Below are 24,411 nucleotides of genomic sequence, written 5' to 3' on the forward strand. Positions count from 1 at the left end.
CTTTATGGCAGAATTATATAGGTGCATAATATTTATATATATTTGTCTATATAAAGTTAGGTGTCTTGGTATCACTGTATCACTGTCATCCCGTTGTTCGTAGATTTACTCGAGCTGGCACCAGTAACGTCTCTATTCCTCCCAGCCCTGAGATTTTAGCAGCCTCTCCTTACTCATCTTTCCCAAGTATTGGAGGCTCTTTCAAGGTCAGGGGAATGAGACCTATCATTACTGTTTTGGCACATCGAATACGCCACGGGTAGCTTGCCAGGCTCTGCTCGTGTGGGTGGGATACTTTCAGTAGCTTGCCAGGCTCTCCAAGAGGTATGTGTGTGTGTGTATATATATATATACACACACACACATTTATATATATACATATATATATATATATATATATATATATATAAGCTGTCTTGGTAGCCTAAAGAAAAATGGAAGCATTGTTTTATCTGTGCATTAAAGCATTTAATCTCTTTCCCATTTTCACTCCATTTCCCATGGATTAAAACCATCCCGTCAAGGGTTTGCTCTCCAGATCTCTTTGTGATGTGGTTCTGTTGTCTGAGGGACCCGCCCCAGCTAGCCCAGGGCTTACTCCTGGCTCTGTGCTCTGAAATCCCTCCTGGGGACCCTGTACTATGCCGGGGCCTCGGGCCCAAGGTTGGCTGTGTGCCAGGCAAGTGCCGGGCGGACCCTCTCTCCAGCTCAGGGCTGCAGATTTCAAAGGCAGAGGACATTGGTGGAGTGGGCGGGTGGGAATGTGTCAGCACTTCCCCAAGAATTCATTGCGAGTGATTATTCATCCTGCGCAGAGGCTGTAGTCTGAATCCCCTTTGTGTCCATCGAAATAGTTCTGGATGTTGTGATTCAGGCCAGCTGCGTCCCAACAGATGCTAAGGTTTTCCGCAGGCATTTCTCAGAGGTCATTTGTTCTGTTCGCTTTTGATAATGCTGTTGGCCCTCCTCGGGCTCTGAAAGTCCACGAGAGCCCATGAGCAACGCTTGTCCTCCCTCCGTCTCCGAAACATCTACAGTTCAAAAGAGGGTGGATGAGACCGGAGGGTTTTTTTTTTTTTTTTTTGCACAAATGTATGACATGTTTGCCCAAGTCAGTTTGTATTTCAGTGTCTGCTCAACTGCCGTGTTGGATTTGTCCCAACCAGGTTTCTTGTGTTTGGTTCTCTCTCTTTTGAGAACCGAACTCTTTTGGTCTTATTATTCCCTCCCGCCCCCTGCTGAAAATGTGTTTTATTAAAGTGCTGTGAGTTACAGTTACTCATAGTTGGGTATTTGCCATCCAACATTCCATCACCCATCCCTCCACCAGTGTCAACCTCCCTTCACCAGTGTCCCCAGATTCCCTTTCCTCCCTCCAACTCCCCCCCCAGCCCATCCTGCCATCCTGATCAGCTTTTTTTGGGGGAGTCACATTGGGTGACCCCGGGATTGAACCCCAGGTTGGCCGCATGCACGGCAAATGCCCTACCCGTTGTACTATCACTCTATCCCCTTAATATTATTTCTTCAACTGGATGGTGACTTTGGGGTCTGGAGGCATCTCTGTGGCATGTTGCTCTCAGGTTGCTTTCTTCTGAGAGATTTATTTGTGAGTCTCTGGATCATGACCACTAATGAGCTTCTATGGCAACAGAGGCAGTTAACTCGTGGGCATGACTGCCAGGTAGCCGGAAGCACAGGGAGATGGGGGGAGGACACTGATTCCCAACTCTGTGTGAGCCTGGAGATCTTGGTCACAAGTCTCGCATACCTAGTTTTTTTTTTTCAGCAGATTCATTTATGGATGAGGCTCATTCTTGCCTTTGGAAGTCAGCTGTGAGCATGGCAGCGATTGAGTTCTGGAGGTTTCTGGCTAGACTGACTGGCCAATTCTTAGCTTTTGTTTCTGTTCTGAGGGTGGTGGGGCGCTCAGCGGGTGGTGCTCAGGACTTACTCCTGGTTGTGCCCTCAGGGATCACTCCTGGAGGGATCAGGGGACCCGATGGAATGCCGGGAATCGAACTTAGGTTGGCTGAATCCAAGGCGACCACCCTCCCTGCTGTACTATTGCTCTGGCCCCTTCAGGGATGGCCAGTTCCTATAGAACTCCGGAGGGCCCCGAGTACATCCTGGCTCCCTTCATTTGAGCATCATTTCTTCTCCCTTTAGCATGCAGTGGAAGGAAGGTCAGGTTCCATCCGAATGACATTGGGCTATAAAAATGTGGAGTCTTTCCTTTATCTTTACTAAGAGTCGCGTCTCTGTACAGTCCAGGAATGTAACGTAGCTTCAGTATCGAAGACCAAAAGCATCATATGGCTTAAATGTCCAGTGGAGCTTAAATTTCAAAAACAAAAAGTGTTTCACCCAATCAGCTGCCTTTCAGGCCCCAAGCATTGTGGTGTCTAAGAATGAACACACGGTGGGGCCGGAGCGATAGCACAGCAGGTAGATTCAATCTCCACGACCCCATACGGTTCCCCGAGCACCTTCAGGAGTGATTCCTGAGTGCCAAGCCAGGAGTAACTCCTGAGCACTGCCAGCTGTGACACAAAAAGCCAGAAAAAAAAAAAGAAAAAGAATGAACAAACAAGCTTGATGGAAGAATGAAAATATTGGGAGTTAGAGCCATAGCACAGCCTATAGGGCATTTGCCTTGCATGCGGCCGACCCGGGTTCGATTCCCAGCATCCCATAGTGTCCCCCACGCACCACCAGGAGTAATTTCTGAGGAAGCCAGAAGTCACCTCTGTGCATCGCTGGGTGTGACCCAAAAAGCAAAAATAAATAAATAAAAAATAAAAAAAGAATGAAAATACTGATTAGTCAAGATGTTCAGACTCGGAGTTGGAAAGCAAGTAGATTTATTGGAAAGAGAGGGGGAAAGGGTGGAAACTCCTTTGCAGGGGAGGAAATTAGTATAGGACTAAGTTAAGTATGGCTTTTGGAGGCGGGGGAGGCATTTACAGAAAAACTGATTATCTGTGTTACTTATCAAAGAGAATTCCCGGTTGTCCCCAGAGGCCTCCTGCTAATTCAGGACCCCTCTGTGCTGCTGAGACTCACGCCTTGTATGTAGTTAGGGCCTTGTGGATTGCTTATCCCACCATCTCCCTGTCCATTATCTCCTGTCTCCTGTGAACCAGGTTACGGGGGCAGAATTTATGCTCCAGGGAAAGTGCAAACCACCCAGCCTCAGAGGGAGCCAGGAGTTTGCAGATAGGTCAGCACTGCAGGATTTCATTTAGCTAAAATGGAGCCGTGCGCCACAGCGGGGTGTGTGTGTGTGTGTGTGTGTGTGTGTGTGTGTGTGTGTGTGTGTGTGTGTGTAATTCGGGGTTCCTCTTTCCCGCCAATTCACGGGGCCACTGAAGGACTGCAGGTGCGGTCATTGGCAGGGGAGAATTGTCCCACTCACCCACGGGAGCTGATGATATTGGGCCACCCTGGGCAGTGTTCCACGGGGGGCTTCCAGCCAGCGCTGCTCTCTGGCTTTCCAGGGGGACTTGCAGACATTCAAAGGGAAAAATTATTTGTTTATTTATTTATTTATTTTTTTAATTTTGTAAGATAGTTCACAATATTTAATTACATTTAATATCGAAACCCCAATCCCACCACCATGACACCTTCCCACCGCCATATTTGGGATGTTTCCATCCCAAGCCCCAATCCCTGTCCCAAAGCACAACCGAAAAAATTTATTTTATATTGTTTGTTATGCAAAAACCACTGAAAATTTGTATATATCTGAAAATATGTATATATGCATATATATATATGTATATTTCCCTCTATGATTGGTTGCTTACTTTTTGAACCCCATCCAAAGTGGTGTGGTAATCCTGGAGAATGGGTAGGGAGTGTCTACCGGGTGACTGTGGCCAGGTGGTCCGGAATACCGTGTGCCACATCGGGAGGGTGTGTGTGTGTGTGTGTGTGTGTGTGTAAAACTTGTGCGAGAGGCTCGGCCCGAGCGTGTGAGGAGTGGCCTTGAGCATGGCAGAGGTTGGATTGTGGAGGTTCTTGGCTGCCGGGACTGGGTCCCTTGGGGCGGGGAGGGCTCTCGCCGCCCCCTTCCGAGGTGCCCTGAAGTGACACAGCCTGGCTCGGGGTCTGATGGCATGACTCTGGTGGGCGTCCTGTTGCTCCCTTCTGGGAGAAAAAGCCATGCGATCTGGACGGTGGCCAGTGAGGAGATTATCTGGCGCCGGCAGGGGGTGGCTCATGGGCGTGACCCCCGGGTCGCCAGAGACAGGGAACCGGGCAGAGGATCTCTGCTCCCAGTCCCATTGAACCCAGAGTCTCGTAGGAAGAATTTAGACCTGCCCGAGGAAATGCACACACTTGGGACCAGGGAGCAATAGCACAGCGGGGAGGGCGTTTGCCTTCTATGTGGCCGACCCGGGTTCGATCTCCAGCATCCCCTATGTTCCCCGGGCACCGCCAGGAGTAGTTCCTGAGTGCAGAGCCAGGAGTTACTCTTGAGCTTTGCCAGGTGTGACCCCCCTCCCTCCATCCAGAAAAAGCCTCCCGAAAGGAGAAAGAAAGTGCACACACTCATTTGCCTTCCACTGCATATGAATATAGCCCTGATTCCCTGGTCACCATTAGCAGCTAAGTGGTATTATGGAAAGTGGGCTTGTTTCATGGTGGGGCATTTCCTGCATCCCAGGTTTGAAATATTAACACATGCAAGTGACCCAGGGTTTCTGGAAGGCCATTCTTCCTTCTTTTTTTTTTCTTTTTGGGCCACACCCGGCAATGCACAGTGGTTACTCCTGGCTCATGCACTCAGGAATTATTCCTGATGGTGCTCCGGGGACCATATGGGATGCTGGGAATTGAACCCGGGTTGGCCTCGTGCAAGGCAAAAGCCCTACCCACTGTACTGTCGCTCCAACCCCCCATTCTTCCTTCTTAACTTTTTTTTTCCTTTTTGGGTCACACCCGGCGATGCACAGGGCTTACTCCTGGCTCTACACTCAGGAATTACTCCTGGCGGTGCTCAGGGGACCCTATGGGATGCTGGGGATTGAATCTGGATTGGCTGCATGCAAGGCAAACGCCCTACCCGCTGTGCTATCACTCCAACCCCCTTCTGAACGTTTTGAGTATTAATTAACAACTGTTCTTTGTCCCTGGTTCAAGTCATGCCTTCATGACATTCGCCTCTCACCCCAAGACTAGTTCCACGCGATTATCTGTGTATGAGACGTTTTATATGCCTTTCAAGTTCCATGCGAAGAAAGCAGCCCCGTGGCTGGCTCTACACTCAGCCTGCATTCCCAGGGAATTCTTTCGGGCCAAAGCCGGCCTTACAGCTTTACACTAATCGCGCCAGCTCGGATTTGTGTAATACTTGATAATTTTTACAGTGCGTTCTTATCCTCTTCCACATTTGATCTTCGGAATATCCCCCAGGAGGGCAAGAGGATTCCAGCCGGCCATTGTTCATTGCCTGCTGCAAGGGATCTTGGGGGCCCGGCCCACTTCCTGCTACATCCCGCCTTGCCATGAGGGGCCCCCGTTTCTTTCAGAGGGTTCTGGTGGGGCTCCTAGATTTGGGCTACTGGGGTCCACACGCTTCTGTGCTTTCCAGCCGCTTTTCCTTTTCTTTCTCTTCTGCTGATGTTTTCAGGCCGATGTATGTATGTGGGCTGAGAGTCCACTTTGCATTAGAGAATTTGCTTTGGGGTCCCCGAGAGACAGCACAGGGGGCAAAGTGTTCAGCTTGCACGTGGCCCAGCCCAGTTCAATCACGGCGGACGCTGCCCAGGCGGTGAGCCCCGAGCACCCCCAGGTGTGACCCGAAAACCTGCACCAAGAAAGAGTTCGCTTTTGACATCCAAGCCAGTGTTCTCTCTAGGTTCACAGAAGGGAACAGGTGTTTGTTCAGTCCACCGCGAATAGCCCAGCTCACAGTCCCTACTGGGTGGAAGATCTGGATCTTTCTAGAAACAGGCCTCTGTGCTCTTGCTCTGATGATCTTTCTTCCATCACCCTCAACTGTGGTTTCCTCATCTGGAAAAGAGGAGAAAACACCAGTGAGCGTTGGATTCGGGTCTCGGAGCTCACCCCTGCCAGATAGGAGAGAGAATTAGTTCTGTCTCGGGCCGGAGCAAGAGCACAGCGGGGAGGGCATTTGCCTTGCATGTGGCTGACCCGGGTTCGATCCCCCGCATCCCACTGAGTCTCCCAAGCTCCACCAGGAGTGATTCCTGAATGCTGAGTCAGGCGTAACCCCTGAGCATTGCCGGTGTGGCCCCCCCAAAGAAACCAAAATAAATCAGCTCTATCACTCGCCTTCCCTTCTTCCAAGTATGACAGAGAGGAAGGAAGGTACTGGAGAACGGAATCCAGAAAGCATTTTGCATTTTTTTTTCCTTCATGTAAGCCAATAGAAAGAAAAGAAAAGGAAAGAAGATTCCTGCTGAAAATATGCTTGCTTTTCCCATATAAATCAGTGAACAAACATGTTTTTAATTTTGGGGCCCGATTGATGAAACCAATTAGCTCGGTAATATGTATCCAGCGTTAATGGGCAAGTAAATAATGGATGTTATTGCCTTAGTAAATTTCGATTTTTTTTTCTCAGTTATAAATGAACAGAATGAAAAGAGGCTGGTTCCTGTACACATCCGACGGCCCAGTTCCAACCAAACACTTTGGCTATTGGCAGGCAGGATCAGATGAGCAGACATCAGTGAATCCGGCATTTTTCTTCCTTTTGTTTTTTTCAAGATGGTCTTGTCTTTTATTTATTTTTTAAAGTTTCAAGCAACAAGAGCATTTTATTTTTATTTAAATTAAAAAAAAATTTTAATGAATCACCATGAGCTACAGTTAGAGACTTACAAACTTGCATGTTCGTAAATCTGTAATCTGGCTCTTTTCCATGTGAGATTCATTCTGAAAATAGGAAGGGACTATACTCAGCACGTGTCACTGTCACTGTCTTCCCCTTGCTCATCGATCTGCTCGAGCAGGCACCAGTAACGTTTCCGTTGTGAGACTTGTTACTGTTTTTGGCATATCGGATATGCCATGGGGAGCTTACCAGGCTCTGCCGTGCGGGCAGGATACTCTAGGTAGCTTACCAGGCTCTCCGAGAGGGACAGAGGAATCGAACCTGGTTCTGCTGCATGCGAGGCAAATGCCCTACCCAATGTGCTACTGCTCCAGCCCCCACAGCGTGTAGAGTCAAGCTAATCATTCCTAGCATCACATAGACACGGAAGCTTCTTTCTTCCGCATCTTCTGCCGTTGGTGCGGATCTGAAGGCGGCTGTGTTTTCTGCTTCCTCAGGATGGTCTCTCCCTGGACAGCGCAGGGGGAGTCCCTGGCCCCTGGGCTGGGGAGGGCTGGGGATGCCCAAAACTCGGCCCTGGTGCATGATGGGATTGACATGGGCACTTCTCATTGGCTGCCTATGGGCCCATCTGCCTGTATCTTGGCAGCCCACAAAGGATGCTGTGAGTACCTGGCCTTGAGCAGAAACAAAGTTCTCTGGAAGTGGAGGGAGTCCTGGGCAGGGCAAGGGAGCCCTGTTCCATCCCAGGCACTGCCACAAGTGATCCCTGGGCATCAGAGAACCAGGAATAAGCCCTGAGCACTGCTAATTGTGTGGACTCCCTCAACCCCCAAATACAGAGTGAGGTTCCCATGGCAGAGTTCTGTTTCACAAAAGCATCGCCCACCTCCCCAAAGGGCCCAGAGGCCCAGGGTTACTCCTGTCTCTGCACTCAGGAATTGCTCCTGGCAGTGCTTGGGGGGACTTTATGGGATGCTGGGGATCGAACCCGGGTCCGTCGCATGCAAGGCAATTGCCCTACCTGCTGTGCTATCACTCAGGCCCTCGAGTGTCGCTTTTAATGAGTTTTAATGGCACACTAGCAAATTGGCCGCAGACGGTTCCTGTCCCCAAACGTCGTCCCATTCTTGTCGAGGGTGACTGGAGCTGGTCTCATAGTTGATGTACAAGCTGAGTTCAGAAGATGCCCTTAGCCAAACGAGGGGCTCATTCTCGGGGCACTAGGCGACTCGGTCCGCGTTTAGATCGGGGAGGGAACATGGTTTTGTTTTGCCTGAATTCACCACATTCCGGGAGAGAGCCAGGACACGAAAGAGGCGTGGGACATGAATTCATTTCATCACCGTGGGCCCAGGGGTCTTGAGGGGTCGTGGGGCTTCTAAGCCATTCATCAATGATTCCAAGACTCAGGTTGCATTTTTGCCCCTGAACTGCATTCCGGAGCGGCAGGTGGGAACAGCAAAGTGAACTGCAGGCTGCGGTGTCTGTAGTTGAAACATGTTTGGCCAGGCCGCACCCTGGTGAAGTACAAGAAATCAGGACATGCTTAAGCCGTCCGTCAGGTGGACAGTGGCCTCCTGACATGGCTCAGGGCTGGCGTCTTCTACAGCACCTGTCATTTAGCATGAAGCTGTGTGGTCAGCGCAGGCAATCCAGACATGAAGTGGACGATGCTTAGGGTCGCCACCTCCCATTATGTGGCACAGAGCCAAGCCACACCCCCACCGGGACCCCGATGCCTGCAAACCTCGAGGCTTTGATGGTCTCGGCAGCGAGTGTGGCTTTGTTGGTTTTTTTTTTTCTTTCTTTTTGGGTCACACCTGGTGCTGCTCAGGGGTTACTCCTGTCTCTGCACTCAGAAATTACTCCTGGCGGTGCTCTAGGGGAACCCTAGGGGATGCTGGGGATCGAACCCGGGTCAGTCACATGTAAGACAAATACCCTATCTGCTGTACTATTGCTCGGGCCTGCAAGTATCTCTTTTTTTTTCTTTTTTGCTTTTTGGGTCACACCTGGCGATGCTCAGGGGTTACTCCTGACTCTGCACTCAGGAATCACCCCTGGCGCTGCTCAGGGGACCATATGGGATGCTGGGAATTGAACCCGGGTCGGCCGCGTGCAAGGCAAACGCCCTACCCACTGTACTCCAGCCCCTGCGAGTATCTCTTTTACTCTTTTAACGAGTTTTAATCGCATGCTGGCAAATTGGCCTCCGACAGTTCCTCTTCCCAAGCTCTGTCCTGCTCTTCTCCAGGGCGCCGGGGGTAGGGCTCAGCCCCAGCAGCAAGGGTTGGAGACCAGCTGGAAGGCAGCCGCGTGACGGGGCAGCTGGGGATCTGTGTTCAGAGTTTCCCGGGCCGAGGAGCGGGTGGCTGCCAACCTGGCAGCTGCCCTGGGGCTCCTGGGAGTGAGGACAGTCACGTCTGGCTTCTTTACATAGCGCCCTGTGGCTCTTCGTGCGGGGGGACAGGGAGAGAAAGGCAGCTGCAGGCTCCGCCGATGTCTGTGTGGTGAGTCCTGTGTACCTGCTGGTGTACTCGCACCGGTATGTGTGCCTTGAGATTGAGCATTTGCATACATCTGTGTGTATGTGTACCTCTGTGTGTGCGCGCACATCATAGACTTGGCATTGGTGTGCATGTGTGTTTACTTGTGTACAGGTACACGTGGTAGACTTGAATTTGTTTGTTGCTGTGTATACATGTGTGTAGATATGTATGTGCCCACACATGCACAAACTGCACACATAATTATGCATATGTGTATACCTGTGTGGTGCATGTGTACATGGGTGCCCGTGCATGTCTTGTCGACCGTGCATTTGTGTGCACCTGGGCCGTGCATATATGAGTTCACATGTGTGCACACACGTACAGGTGCATGTGTGTGTGCCTGTGTGGGACAGACCCAGGATGTCATGTTGCCTTGAGGGTATTAGTTGAAACTGACTACTACAGGCAGCTTTTGGCTTTGTTTTGGGGGAGCTACCCACGGCGGTACTCAGGATTTAGGACTTATTCCTGGCCCTGCTCTCTGGGATCACTCCTGGTGGTGTGCAGGGGACCTTATGGGATGACACGATGGAACCTGGGTCAGCCATGCGTGTGCAAGCAAGCGCCCTCCCCACTGTATTCATTCCGGCCAGGTGGAGGCATTTTTCCCAGCTTTCCTAAGAGGCTGTGAACCAGCTCCAGAATCTATCGGATTATTTTCTTTCTCCATAAACTAGACGACTCCCCCCGCCCCACACACATACCCCTACTCCCATCTTGAGCAATTTCTCATCCTCCAACTTTGCAGCAAGTGCGATGTAAAATGAAAATGCCAAATGCACATTTCTGGATTATTTTTTACCGAACGGTTCGTGTACGGTTCTTGTGAGCGGGACCCGGTGCCAGATGGTCCGAACAATTATCGGGTGTTTCTTCAGCCTTGAGTGTCTTCAGAGAACTTGATGATAAGTGACTAATTATGTTCTGATTTGTCTGGAAAGAAGAGTGAGAGGAAAATAATAGCCATCCACTGGAGCACATTTATGTAATCCGTGGGGGCTCTGTGGATCTTTAGTAAGTATGAAACGGTCACGGTGTGCTGTGGGGGAAGCAGACAGCTTGTACCGTCCCTATCCGTTTCCCCCCCCCAAAAAAAAAGTGAGTGGGGCCAGAGAGAGAGAGTTCAGCAGGGAGGGCATTTGCCTTGCACACAGCCAACCTGGGTTCCATCCCCAGCATCCCATAGCATCCCCCGAGCACCATTAGGAGTGATCCCTGGGCACAGAGCCAGGAGTCAGCCCTGAGCACCACTTATTGTGTGGAACCCGCCCCCCCCCAAATAAAGAGTGAGGTTCCCATGGCCGAGTTCTGCACACAAAAGCATCGCCCAGGGGGCTGGAGCGATAGCACAGCGGGTAGGGCGTTTGCCTTGCACGCGGCCGACCCGGTTCTAATCCCAGCATCCCATATGGTCCCCTGAGCACCGCCAGGGGTAATTCCTGAGTGAAGAGCCAGGAGTAACCCCTGTGCATCGCCAGGTGTGACCCAAAAACAAAAACAAACAAACAAACAAAAAAAGTATCGCCCACCTCCCCAAAGGGCCCAGAAGCTTCTAATAGTCTGCAGGCTACAGTCCTGGCTGGAGCCCAGCCTGGCCGATCAGGGTCCAGGTGACACCATCCCCTGGTGAGGACGCCCTTCATACACACGATCTGTCGCAGGCATACATGCTACACACACACACACACACACACACACACACACACACACACACCCCTGTGTGTGCTCACACACAGGCCACGGGCACTGGAGCTTTCTCCCCGGAAGCAGGAGGAAGCCAGAGTCCCAGAGCTGCAGGACTCCGTGTGCACAGGCCCGAGACCCTGCCGGGGAACCCACCACATCCCCCTCACTCACCTGCTACTCAGTGACGTTCCTCCACCTGCCGTTCTTTGCCCCAAGACAAAGCAGGGATATTTTTGCTTGTTTCAGTTTTTTTGGGTCTTTCTTCGTTTTATTTTTTAAATTTTAAATATTTTTTTTTTTTTTAAATTTTCGGACTGGAGCAATAGCACAAAGGGTATGGTGTTTGCCTTGCATGCAGCCGACCCAGGTTCGATTCCTCCATCCCTCTCGGACAGCCCGGCAAGCTACCGAGAGTATCCCACCTGCACAGCAGAGCCTGGCAAGATACCCGTTGTGTATTTGATATGCCAAAAACAGTCATAACAGGTCTCACCATGGAGACATTACTGGTGCCCGCTCGAGCAAATCGATGAACAGCGGGACGACAGTGCTACAGACAGTGCTTCGTTTTATTTTTAATTAATTTAGTTTTGGTTTAGGGGCCACATCTGGCGAAGCTCAGGGCTTTCTCCGGGATCACTCCTGGTGGTGCTCAGGGGACCCTACAGGATGCCACAGACCCATCCTGGGTCAGCCGTGTGCAAGGCAAGCGCCCTCCTCGCTGTGCTGTCGCTCCAGCCCCATTTGGGGGGCTTTCTTTGGAGACTCGGGGCTCTTTCCCAGTCTGCCGGCTGCCACCGGCCAGCGGCGCCGCTCTCACTTGCCTTTGCCTGGTCTCGATCCTCCGGCCCGATGCAGAGCCACCACCCTCGGGGCCTTGACATCCGGTGACAGGGCCCTTCCTGTCCCTAGCCGGGGGCTCTGCTCACCTGTGGAGCGGGTCCGTGTCGTTTATTTTTAAACCCTCTGTAATCTCCCTCTTTGATGGCGCTAAATGTGTTCCTAAATCGCCCTTAATCTTCCCGGTCCCTTAATGTGAGCGCATCGAGGTCTTCTTTCCTGCGCGGTGGTTTCGTTCGTGATTACAGCCCGGCGTCTGTGCATTTAATTTATGTAAATTCAGCTCTGCATGCATGACGGATAAGCTGTCGGTGCATGGAGCAGAGCGAGGCCTCCGCCCCGGGCTCCTCGGCCCCATGCGGGCGCCTTGCCCGGGCGAGGGGGGCCGGGCTTAGCCGGTCCCCCCACCCCTTCGTCCCCCACAGGCTCTCCCAGGGGAGGGTTCGGTCCGATCCTGTCTGAGATACTCCCTTTTCCACACCGCCGGGCCCGGGGCTGAGGCCTGCCGGCCGGGTTGTTCAGACAGAAGTGGGCTGCAGGATTGAGGAACCGTCTGTGGTGATGCTGGAGGGGGTGAGGGGGGCAGGGGTGCAGGAGACTGAGGAGAGAAGCGGCAGCCTCGAGACAGGGATCTGCCACTCCCCCCCCCTCCCCATTCTCCCCTGCCACTGCTTCGAACTCCACAGCCACGTGACAGGTTCAAACTGTGGCACCCATGGGGCTGGAGCGAGAGCACAGTGGGGGAGGGCGTTTGCCTTGCACGCGGTCGACCCGGGTTCGATTCCCAGCATCCCCTAGGCTCCCCCGAGCGAGCACCGCCAGGAGTCATTCCTGAGTGCAGAGCCAGGAGTTCACCCCTGTGCATCACCGGGTGTAACCCCAAAAAGAAAAATATAAAGTGGCATCCACATTGTGTCATTTGCTTTTCGTGTGGGGTGGGAGGGTCTTCCCAGGGGAACCGGGTGTTTTTTGTTTTGGGTCACAAAGGACACGGCGAGAGCTTGAGTGTCCCCCTTCTCAAAAGGATGATTCGGTTCCTGGGCTTCCTTTGGTGACCAAGGGGAGCGTTCCACCCCCCCTCGGACCCCGATGTCATCCTGGATGCATAGATGAAAAACTCTCCTGCCAGCCCCCTGCACGCGTCCCGGCCACACATCCCCGTGTCAGAATCCATCAGTCGCCCAACACGCTCTGATTCCCACCCCCCCACCCCCTCTCCCCCATCCCTGGTTTTCATTTCTTTTACCCGGGAGTTGTGCCGAATGTAAAGGCACTTTTCATTCCTTTTCTCTGTTTCCTCTGGCCCCCCCCAACCAACAACTCCCCCCTCCACCCACCCTGTTTTTCTTTCTAGCCGGTTCCCGGCGCTTTCCTCTTGGATCTCAAAATGATCCTTGACGTCGAAGAACAACGGGATTTGTCACTGCTTGCGCGCCTGAAGTGGAGAGATTACCGTGCGCAAAACAGCAAAACAGCCGGAGCGCTGTCAGGAGCTAAGGCCAAACAAACACAAAACACAACCAACTGGGAAAACACGCGTGTTTGCTCGGTGGCAGGGCCCGAGCTCAGCAGGCACAAGTGGGGCTGTGTTGGGAAGCGAGCCAGGGGGGCGGGGAGGGGGGTGTCACTCGGGGGTGCTTCCGCCCGGGCGTGGCTCCAGGGAGTGCAGAGTCGGCCTCATCACACGCTACAGTGGCTTTCAGTAAACGTTCTCTGATGAATGGGAGATATCCAGTGCCCACAGGACTCCCGGGGCAGTGCTCAAGGCCGAGCCCCCAGCTCTGGGCTCAGATTCACTTGCCTGATGGGACTCGCGGGGGAGGAATCGAACCCGGGTTGGCCACCTGCAAGGCGAGTGCCCTCGCTCTGGCCTCCCGGAGTCTTCAACTATCACCCAGGGACGGGGAGGAGGGGGGGTGTCTCGGGTCTGCGTGAGAATTCCATGAAGCAAAGCTCTTCAGAGGCTAATACTGCCCCCTCCTTATTATCTGGCGACAAATATTAAAATGTTGGGGCTGAGGGGGTTTCACTGTTGATCTGACTATTAACATATAGTGACTAAGATGACCAGGGAGTTCTTCAGAGGAGTGGGTTCTATCAATTGTGGCCAAAGGACAATGCATGGAATGGTAAAAAAAAAAACAAAAAACCAACTGCGGCCCTGAGAGGAGCCGCCGCTGGGGAAAGAGGCCACGCCCACTTTGAGGCCACGCCCCTAACGAGAGGACACGCCCCTAACCTGCTGGCCAGGGGGGAGGGGTCAGGCGTGGTGGGCGAGATGGCTGAGAGCTGCCAGGCGGGGCTGGGGGGGTTCACTGTTGATCTGGGAGAGTTAGCGATTCCCCTCCGTTTCCCCGCGGCTCGAGTCAGTGGGGAAACGTCCAACCTCCCCCCCCCCCACTACTCCCTCTTAAACCTTGATGGGTTTCCTTGGGAGTATTTGGAACCACTTGTGGATGTGGGTCGGGTCCCTGCTTCCCGCCAAGTGTGTTGCATTAGTACGTGGCAAATCGTGGTGGCGGTGGGGGGCGGGGCCGGGGGAGAGACGTGTCATTAAATATTACACCTTATCCGTTCAGTGATCGGAAGGATGAAGGCTCTCCGCGAGGTTAATTGTCTAGGGGGACCGGAAAAGACGGGCGCCTTCCTGCAGCGCCCGCCCTCCCCCTCCCCCTCCCCCCACCCCCGCCCCCGCGCGCCCTCTCCCTCCACCCACACCCGCTCTGTTTCCCGGGAGGGGCCAGCAGGTCTCGGTTCCGCTGTGCCCTCCGGAGAGCTGGAGATGGAGAAGCCAGCGATAGTGCACATTCGTGCCAGTCGGCTGTGTCTCCCCGGGTAAAGTACCAATTAGCCTATTATCACCCCGCTCCGGAAATTGAGATTTCTCTCCCCAAACTGCATGAGACAGCAATGAAAAGGCTGCGGCTGAGTCGGAAGCTTCTTCCTGGCTTCGGCTCCTCACGCTGGGTAGGGGAGGTGGGGGGCTTGGGGAGAGAAATTAGTTTTGTGTTATTATTTTTTAATTAATTTATTTTTTAAAATTGAATCACTGTGAGATACACAGTTACAAAATTGTTTATGATCGGGTTTTGGTCATATAATTGCTCTTTTTTTTTTCTTTTTGGGTCACATCCGGAGATGCACAGGGGTCACTCCTGTCTCTGCAGTCAGGAATTACCCCTGGCGGTGCTCAGGGGACCCTATGGGATGCTGGGAATCGAAGCCGGGTCAGTCGAGTGCAAGGCAAACGCCCTCCCCACTGTGCTATCACTCCAGCCCCAGTCATATAAGGTTTCAACACCAGTGTCTTCCCTTCATCAGTGTGTATTTCCTACCACCAGTGTCCCCAGTTTTCCTCCCACCCACCCGCACCCCTCGCATCTATGTCAGGCATCTCTCTCTCTCTCTCTCTCTCTCTCTCTCTCTCTCTCTCTCTCTCTCTTGTTCATCCTTTTTTCTCTTGGACATTATGGTTTGCAGGGTTTGTAGTACAGGTACTGAGAGTTTATCAGGCATATGCCTTTACCCACTTTCAACACTCAGCTCTTGTGGTTTTTATTTTCTTTTTGGGTCACACCCAGGGGTTACTCCTGGCTCTGCATCTCAGGAATTACTCCCGGCAGTGCTTGGGGGACCATATGGGATGCTGGGAATCGAACCCGGGTTGGCCGCGTGCAAGGCAAATGCCCTACCTGCTGTGTTATTGCTCCAGCCTCAACAGTGAGCTCTTACCCAGAGTGATGGTTTCTAACTATTATTGTCATACTGGTCCCTTCTCTATCCTAGCCCTTTTCCCCACACTTTCACACATTTGTGACAAGCTTCAGGAAAAGGACTTTCAATGCTGTGTGTGTCTATTTGTATGTGTGTGTGTGTTGGGGGACAGGTGTACGTATGTACCTGCAAACGCCCTCCCTGCTGTACTATCGCTCCGGCCCCGGAAGTGTACACTTAACGCCAAAGAACAGAACGCGGCCAGAGTGTTAGCCCAGGGGAGTAGAGTACTTCCTTGGGCACAGCAGCCCTGGGTTCAGTTTCCAGCACCCCACAGGATTTCTGAGAGCACCGTCAGCTGCGATCCCCGAGGGCAGAGCCTGGAGTCAGCCTTGAACATCACCGGGTGACCCCCGAAGAAGACCAAAACAAAACAAACCCCCAAACAAGAGCAGCAGCAGACAGGCAGAGAAGGGATGAGGGAGGGAAGAGAGGAGGCGCGGCCAGCTCACACCCATCACAGTGAACGCCTCCCAGAACTCACCGCCGTGACAGTTGGCCAGCTGTCCTGTGAGTCTCTGGGGGCGGGGGATGGACGCTGTCTGCATCCCGAGGGCGAGGAAACGGAATTCAGACTCTAGTCTGGCTGGAGAAGTGACTTCGTGAAGCCTCATGGCCCTCCCGAGCCCTCGGTAAATCTTTCCTTGCTGCCAGGCAAGCCCCTCCGTGGAACGGAAGAGATGGTTCCAGGGAGAGCCTCGTGTCACTTCGTTCCATGCAAGGGGCTAAGGGGGGGCAGCACTTAAGACTGTCTTCAAACCTACATTCCGGGGGCTGGAGCGATAGCACAGCGGGGAGGGCGTTTGCTTTGCACGCGGCCGACCTAGGTTCGATTCCCAGCATCCCATAGGGTCCCCTGAGCTCCACCAGGAGTGATTCCTGAGTGCAGAGCCAGGAGTAACCCCTGTGCATCGCTGGGTGTGACCCAAAAAGCAAAAAACAAAAACAAAAACAAACCTACATTCGGGGGCCGGAGAGATAGTGCATTTGCCATGCATGTGGCTGACTTGGGTTCGATCGAGTGTTGGCAGGGTGCAGCTGAGTATGAAATTGGCTGGGAAATCCATGGTCTCGGGGTCTCGGGCTTGCCGGGCCTTCCAGCCCCACCCCTGCCCCAACCCTCATGTGGGCCCTGCAGGATCTCTGTGGGGCTGTGCAGCCCCCTCGGACCCCTGTTTTCTCCCGTTGCACTCACACACCACTCCCCTTCCTTCCCAGAGTCATCAGCGCTTCTGGGGAGCCCCTCCCCTACACTGCAGGGAGAGGCAGGTGGCGCTGCCCCCCCTCCCACCCCTGGGGATGTTTTGGTCCCCAGGAGAGGGGCCAAAATGGACACATCTCCCCGAACCGTTGCTCCGGCCCCTGGTAATAAAGTTTTTGAGATAAGGTTTCTGGCAGATAGAATAAATCTCACCGACGAGTGTGTAATGGCTAATGCTTTTTCTCTCAATTTTCCATGACAAAGGAAACATGACCTGTCCTTTTTTTTGTTTGTTTGTTTTCAAGATGTCATAACCATTTTCAGGGAGAGCGAAGTCCTGTGTATGAAATGTTGGATAAACCGCATTCTGTCTGTTCCCTGCATGTCGAGTGGACAGAGAGTAAGTCACGTGTTTAAAAAAATTTTTTTAATTAAGTTTTTAAAATTGAACCACTGTGAGATGCACGCAAAGTTGTTCTCGACTAGGTGTCAATCATTCAGTGTCCGGACACCTGTCCCTTCACCAGTGTCCATTTCTCACCACCAATGTCCCCAGTTTCTCTCTCCACCCCTGCCTCTCTGGCAGGCACTTCTCTCTCTCTCTCTCTCTCTCTCTCTCTCTCTCTCTCTCTCTGTGTGTGTGTCTATCTCTGTCTCTCTGTCTGTCTCTGTGTATGTGTTTGTCTCTGTGTGTGTCTCTGTCTCTGTCTGTCTCTGTGTATCTGTGCGTCTCTCTCTCTATGTATCTGTATGTCTGTGTCTGTCTCTCTCAGTGTGTCTGTGTGTCTGTCTCAGTGTTTGTATGTCTGTGTGTCTGTCTGTGTGTCTATGTGTCCGTCTGTATCTCTCTCTCTCGCTCTCTGTCTCGCTCTCTCGCTCTCTTTCTCTCTCTCTCTCTCTCTCTCTCTCTCTCTCTCTCTCTCTCTCTCTCTCTTTCTCTTTCCCTCCCTTCCCCCTTTTGGAAAGTAAGCCACGTTCTTCAACGTAGGGAAGTGTCCAAAGGGGAAGAACTCACTGGTCATCTCCGCACTCAGAAATGTCCACTGTGCATTTCAGTGTAGACGCAGCTGTGCCGGTTTCTTTGGCTACATGGCTAACGGGCTTGCCGTGTCCTCCCGTGTTTGAAGGGAGTTGGAATGGCTTTATGATAAACCGGCGCTTCTTTGACCAGCCTCATCTTGCTAAATGTGTACATTCTGGAAGTGCGTTTTGAATCACCCAGGCAAGTCGACATCTTTATGACGTACTCAGGGAAGACTGGCCTTTGAGAGGCGATGGGAAATGGTCGTTTTTCGCCAAGAAATGAGTCCCTTAACAAATCAGTTTTCAGTAACCATATGAGTCAGTGTGATTTACAGCATCCAATTAGTTTTAGACATATTTTCAGAGCTTTCAGCTAAATCTTTTTCCCGAGTGCTGTTCATGATACGGTGATCACAGTGCACAGACACAGCTACTTCCCAAGGGAGCGCAACTCCTATGTGAAATGTTATTAGCATTATTATTTACAACTAGAAGCGAATTCCCCCCTTTTTATTGAAACAAATTTTTCCTACTCTTTAAAATTTCTTACATTTATTTAATTTTAATTTTTTTATTTTAAAAAACTTTTTAATGACTCACCCTGAGATAGTTACAGACTTAGAAACTTTTGTGATTACATTTCAGTCATACAATAAACGAGTGCCCATCCCTCCACCAGTGTTCATTATCCACCACCAATGTCCCCAGTATCCCTCCCACCACTCCCACCCCATCCCTCTGCCCCCTGCCTCTGTGACAGGCACAGTTCCTTTTCTTTTACTCTCTCTCTCTCTCTCTCTCTCTCTCTCTCCTTTTGGGTGTTATAGTTTGCAATACAGGTACTAAGCAGCCATCATGTTTGGCCCATAGTCTATTTTCAGCATGCATCTCCCATCCCGAGCGAGCCCTCCAAGCATCATTCACTGAGTGGTCCCTTCTCCATCCCAGTTGCCTTTTCCCCCAGCATGTGAGGCCAGCTTCCAAGCCGTGGAGCTATCCTCCTGGCCCTTATCTCTATTATCCTTGGGTGTTAGTCTCCCATCCTATAACTTTATAGTCCACAAATGAGTGCAGTCCTTCTATGTCTGTCTTTCTCTCTCTCTCTCTCTCTCTCTCTCTGACTCATTTCACTTAGCATGACACTCTCCATGTTTGATCCAGTTATATGCAAATTCCATGATTTCACCTTTTCAACGGCTGCGTAGTATTCCATTGTGTAGATGTACCAGAGTTTCTTTAACCAGTCATCTGTTCTGAGGTACTTGGGTTTTTTTTTTTCCAGATTCTGGCTATTGTAAGTAGTGCTGCAATAAACATACAAATGCAGATGTCAGCTTAAACTTATTTTAATGGAGGAAAAAAGCCATCATTGCTGATACAAATCTAGAATGAACATTGATTGGGTAACAGAGCTGTGATATTCAAATCAATAGGTATAGAAAATTTGTTTATGTGAAGAATGTTAATACCTGATTAGCAGGGTTCTTAAGTCCTTGTCTAAGAATACATTAATCTGTTTGTTGCCTTATGTGGTTTCCTGTGGTTGCATATATATGGCCACGTGGCCCAGAGACGTCAAGATCTATGGTCTGGGCCATTGTGTTCAACCTGGTGGTGACTGGGAGAGGCGGGTGTGGCTGCTGGGGCATCCAGAAGTATGAGGGGCCAGGAGGTGGGGGGGACTCTGGGGGACTGCCCACCTGACTCCCCCCAAAATAAAACCCATATATGGGTTCTGGGTATCACTGTATCACTGACATCCCGTTGATCATCCATTTGCTCGAGCGGGCACCAGTAACGTCTCTATTCATCCTAGCCCTGAGACTTTAGTGGCCTCTCTTTACTCAATCTTCTCAGCGGTGCCGCATTGGAGGCTCTTTCAGGGTCAGGGGAATGAGACCCGTCATTGTTACTGTATTTGGCATATGAATACGCCACGGAGAGCTTGCCAGGCCCTGCTGTGCGGGCAGGATGCTCTCGGTACCTTGCCAGTTTCTCTGAGAGGGAGAACTAGGTTACAAACAAACAAATAAAATAAGCAGCTGGTACTCTTGGGTTTGGCAGTATCACTTAAGTGATAAGTGATAAGTGTGATATATGTATATATATATGCATATATATATATATGCATGTGTGTGTGTATATAGCACTGTCATCCTGTTGTTCATTGATTTGCTCGAGCGGGCACCAGTAACATCTGCATTATGAGACTTGTTACTATTTTTGGCATATCAAATATGCCATGAGTAGCTTGCCAGGCGGGATACTCTCAATAGCTTGCCGGGCTCTCTTAGAGGGACAGAGGAATCAAACCTGGGTCGGGCACATACAATATATACGTGTATATGTATAGCACTGTCATCCCATTGATCATTGATTTGCTCAAGCAGGCATGTGTAACGTCCCCATTGTGAGACTTGTTGTTACTGTTTTTGGCATATCCAGTTCTGGGTACCTGGAATTATTTGCAGCTTGGCATCTGCAGAGAATCTGTGCGAATGGGTCGAATTGAGCCCTTGGTGTGACTGTAGTGGTGGGGTGTGGGTGGATAGATATTCAGCACCCCTGCCTCCTGCAGGCACCCCGAATGTTGCAGGGACTGGTGATTCCATAAATCTTAGCTGCTTGGCATGCGTCTCCTACTCCCCGCCTTTTAAATTAGTTTTTGGGGGACATTCCTGAAGGTACTTGGGGATCACTCTTGAAAGTGCTCAGGGATCGCTCCTGGTGGGGCTTGGGGACCATCTATGGTGACAGGGATGGAACCTGGGTTGACCGCATGCAAGGCAAGCACCCTACCCACTGCACTCTCCATCTCTCCGGCCCTAGGCCCCCCCTTTTACCACACACAGCACCAACCTTCTGCTTCCAAACGCGAGGAGCTCAAGAGAACATTCTCACTTCCCCAGCCCAAAGGTGCTACTCCCTATGTCTCTCTGCTCCCCTTTATTGATGGTGGGGTCCCATGAAAATGATGTGGAGCGTGTATTTGAAAACAGACCCAGCCGTGTTCGTGTGAACCTCCTGGAAGTGCAGATTCCAAGCTGGCTGTATCCGGTTCTTGCACGCACCACTCTTCTACTTGGCTCCATAGCTCTGCCTTTATTCGGAGTTGTTCCTTCACTCAGAGAAACCCCAGCAGGCTCAGCCACTGGGGCGAGCCTTGAGGATATTCGTGCCCAACAGATTTCCTCTTACCTGAAGCATTGGGCTAAACGAGGCAGGGTGAGCCGAACCTCTTCTTGCTGATGTCTGTGCATTGGCAGAATGGGGTATCTCTGCTGGAAAATCAGAGAGATCTCGGGGCTGGAGCGATAGCACAGAGGGTAGGGCGTTTGCCTTGCATGTGGCTGACCTGGGTTTGATTCCCAGCATCCCATAGGGTCCTCTGAGCACCGCCAGGGGTAATTCCTGAGTGCAGAGCCAGGAGTGACCCTTGTGCATCGCCGGGTGTGACCCAAAAAGCAAAAAAAAAAAAATAAAAAAAAAAAATAAACCAGAGAGATCTCCTTGACCTTGACCTTAAGCTTGACCTTGACCCTCGATTTCCCCCCCCCCCCTCCTCTCTCTCTCTCTCTCTCTCTCTCTCTCTCTCTCTCTCTCCCTATCCATGTCCGACACTTAGCAGTGCCATGCTTGCCCACACTCTGTAGTCCGTCTCACTCAGGAAACACAGCACACCGGGCCAGTGGGCACCTTCCTTTCTGAACTCAGATGCTAAATTCCGTCTTCCTGGCCGTGCTGAAACGTATCCCCAGGTGGCAGGATGCACATCCCAGGCCGGCTTCACTCCACAAACTCTCTGAAATAAGCACGAGCTGATTTCCCGGCTCAGCAGCTACCCACGCCGTTAGCCGAAGGTGGTGCTTACTGTTTCCGCACGGCTGAACGTCGCCTGCCGGAAGGAAAATGATCCAATTGGCAGGGTTGGGGGGCAGGGGGGCCCATGTAGCTAAAATGAGTCCATTTACAGGTTTGCCCCTTTGGAAAGTGGAGAGTTTAAATCAAGTCCCAGAATTTAAAATCAAGTCCCCAGGAATGTAAAGGGGGGTGTGTCATGGGGTAGAGAGTGGGCACCGGAAGTCAGCTTTGGATTCGAGGTTCCATTTTTCTAGACAGAAGAATAGAAAATGCTCTTCGCGGCGGAACGGTCTTTGGCTGGTGGTTTAAGCCACGGCACGTGCGTGTCTGGGTTGGTGTTTTGTTCTTTTTCTTTCTTCTGCCTTTTTTGGCACCACTCCCTGTGCCCACGCAGGGGCTCCAGTGATGAGACAGCTCTGAACCCCTGAAGCCTCTGTCAGCTCCTTTCTTTTACCAGGAGAGCCCCCCAGCTCGGCCTGCTGCCTCCCACCCCAGGCCCAGGCCGCAGATACCGAAAGGAAGGCAGCCGGGCGAAGGCCTCTGTTTATATTCATATTCATCTGGGATCTGGTCCGACTCCTGGAATGTGAAGGGAGCTGGAATTTTATTTCCAAGTCAGTCTATTTTTTTCTTTCTTTTGCTCTTTGGGTCACACCCAGCAATGCACAGGGGTTACTCCTGGCTCATGCACTCAGGAATTACTCCTGGCGGTGCTCGGGGCACCATATAGGAATTTGGGAATCGAACCCAGGTCGGCCACGTGCAAGGCAAACACCTTACTCACTGTGATATTGCTCCAGCCCCTCCAAGTCAGTCGAGCTCAAAATGTCAGTCATTCGTGGAGGGTCCGTTTCTAAGGGTACATTGTCTTTCTGGTCCCCTCTCTCTCCCCTTTCTCGTTTTTAAACTTTTTATTTTATTTATTTTATTTTTGTTTATTTGTTAATTTTTTTTTCTTTTTGGGTCATACCCGGCGATGCACAGGGGTTACTCCTGGCTCTGCACTCAGGAATCACTCCTGGCGGCGCTCGGGGGAACCCTATGGGATGCTGAGGATCAAACCCGGCTCAGCCGCGTGCAAGGCAAATGCCCTCCCTGCTGTACTATCGGTTCAGCCCAATTTTATTTTATTTTTTATATAATTGTTCATAATAGTTCATTTAATATTCAAACACCAATCCACCACCATGCACCTTCCAAACAACATAAAAGGAAAGTGAAGATTGTGAGCCATTTAAGCCATTGTCTAAGAGATTCCGTGCATGTATGTTAAACCCAAACAAATGTGTGCTACTTTTGGTACATCAGTGGGCTAGAGTACAAGAGGTCGTGTGGCCACAAATACAGCTGCACATTCCAGGAATTCTGAAATTTAGAATGTGATTCTAGAGCAGATTCACTCATGGGTAAGGCCTCTGTTGCTCTCTTCTTGGCCGTTGAGGAGATTACAGGGCACCGGGGGCAGTTTGTGGGCGTGACTGCCAAGCTACTGGAAAACTGGGGAGCTGGGGGGAGGAGGCCCAGTCCCGCTCCAAGCAAGCTTGGAGATCTCGGTCACGGGTCCCGCATATCTGGGTTTTTCTGCAGGTTCCCTGGTGTGTGAGGCTCGTCCGAGCGTGTGGAGAGCAGCCTTGAGCATGGCTGTGTGGTTGAGTTCTGGATATTTTCGGTTGCCAGGGTTCTTCCGTGACGGGGAGGGAAACTCAACCTGCCCCCCTCTGAGTTGCTCTGGTAAAGACAGCCTGGCGAGGGGTCAGGACAACAACATAGAATGTCCTTTCTCTCTCTCTCTCTCTCTCTCAAAAAAAAAAAAAACACCACTTTTATTTTTAAATTTTATTTATTTATGTATTTTTGTTTTCTGGGTCACACCTGGCGGTGCACAGGGATCACTCCTGGCTCTGCACTCAGGAATTACTCCTGGTGGTGCTCAGGGACCATATGGAATGCTGGGAATCGAACCCAGGTCGGCCTCTGCAAGGCAAACACTCTGCTATTGCTCCAGCCCCCAAAGTTTTTATTTTTCAGATGGAATCACCATGAGCTACACAGTTACAAAGTTGTCCATGATTGGGTTTTGGTCATACAACGTTCCAACACCGTCCCTTCACCGGTGTACATCTCCCCACCACCAGTGTCCCCAGTTTCTTACCTGGCTGTCCCCCCACCTCTGGCAGACACTTTTCTTTGGGCGTTATGGTCCTCAGTACAGGCACCGAGAGGTTCCCGTGTGTGACTGAGCCTCTTTCTGTTTGTTTGGGCTACACTTGCTTGATGGTGCTCAGGCCTGAGTCCTGGATCGGTGCTCAGGGATCACTCCTTCCTGGCAGGACTCAGGAGACCCCTGTGAGTTGTTGGGACTGGACCCTGGGTCAGCCGCTGTCCCATCGCTCCGGCCCACCTTCTCTGGTCCTCTGACAGGCCGACCTGCCTGGGAATCCTTTCTGATTGAAATGCAGTTATCCCGTTGTTGCTCTTCTTTTCTTGGTTCCATTGACTCACCAGTGTTGAGGTAGTCACAGTCCTGTTGGAAGTTTGTGGTATCAAAGTACAAAATGACCATGCCCGCCCCATTCTCCCCCCCACCGACCCCCCCAAGCTGCCCACGACTTGCCACCACAGTCCTGGGGCACGTGCTCTCTGCCCGTTTCCATCCCTTT

The 24,411-nt window shown here is 51.5% G+C and overlaps 1 protein-coding gene across 3 annotated transcripts in view; it reads left to right on the plus strand.

Moving 5' to 3' along the window:
• SGCD (sarcoglycan delta) overlaps positions 1-24,411 on the plus strand; it is a 223,031-nt gene that overhangs the window by 64,811 nt on the left and 133,809 nt on the right. For 2 of the 3 annotated variants that reach the window (XM_055126795.1, XM_055126791.1), the window contains exon 2: positions 17,173-17,267. The exons of the other annotated variant lie outside the window; for it this stretch is intronic. In XM_055126795.1, coding sequence (XP_054982770.1) covers positions 17,211-17,267 — 57 coding nt within the window. In that variant the 5' untranslated portion in view covers positions 17,173-17,210. The remainder of the gene's footprint in view (positions 1-17,172; positions 17,268-24,411) is intronic. 3 annotated transcript variants of the gene reach the window in all.

Source organism: Sorex araneus, chromosome 2 (assembly GCF_027595985.1).
Source record: "Sorex araneus isolate mSorAra2 chromosome 2, mSorAra2.pri, whole genome shotgun sequence".
Classification (NCBI taxonomy): domain Eukaryota; kingdom Metazoa; phylum Chordata; class Mammalia; order Eulipotyphla; family Soricidae; genus Sorex; species Sorex araneus.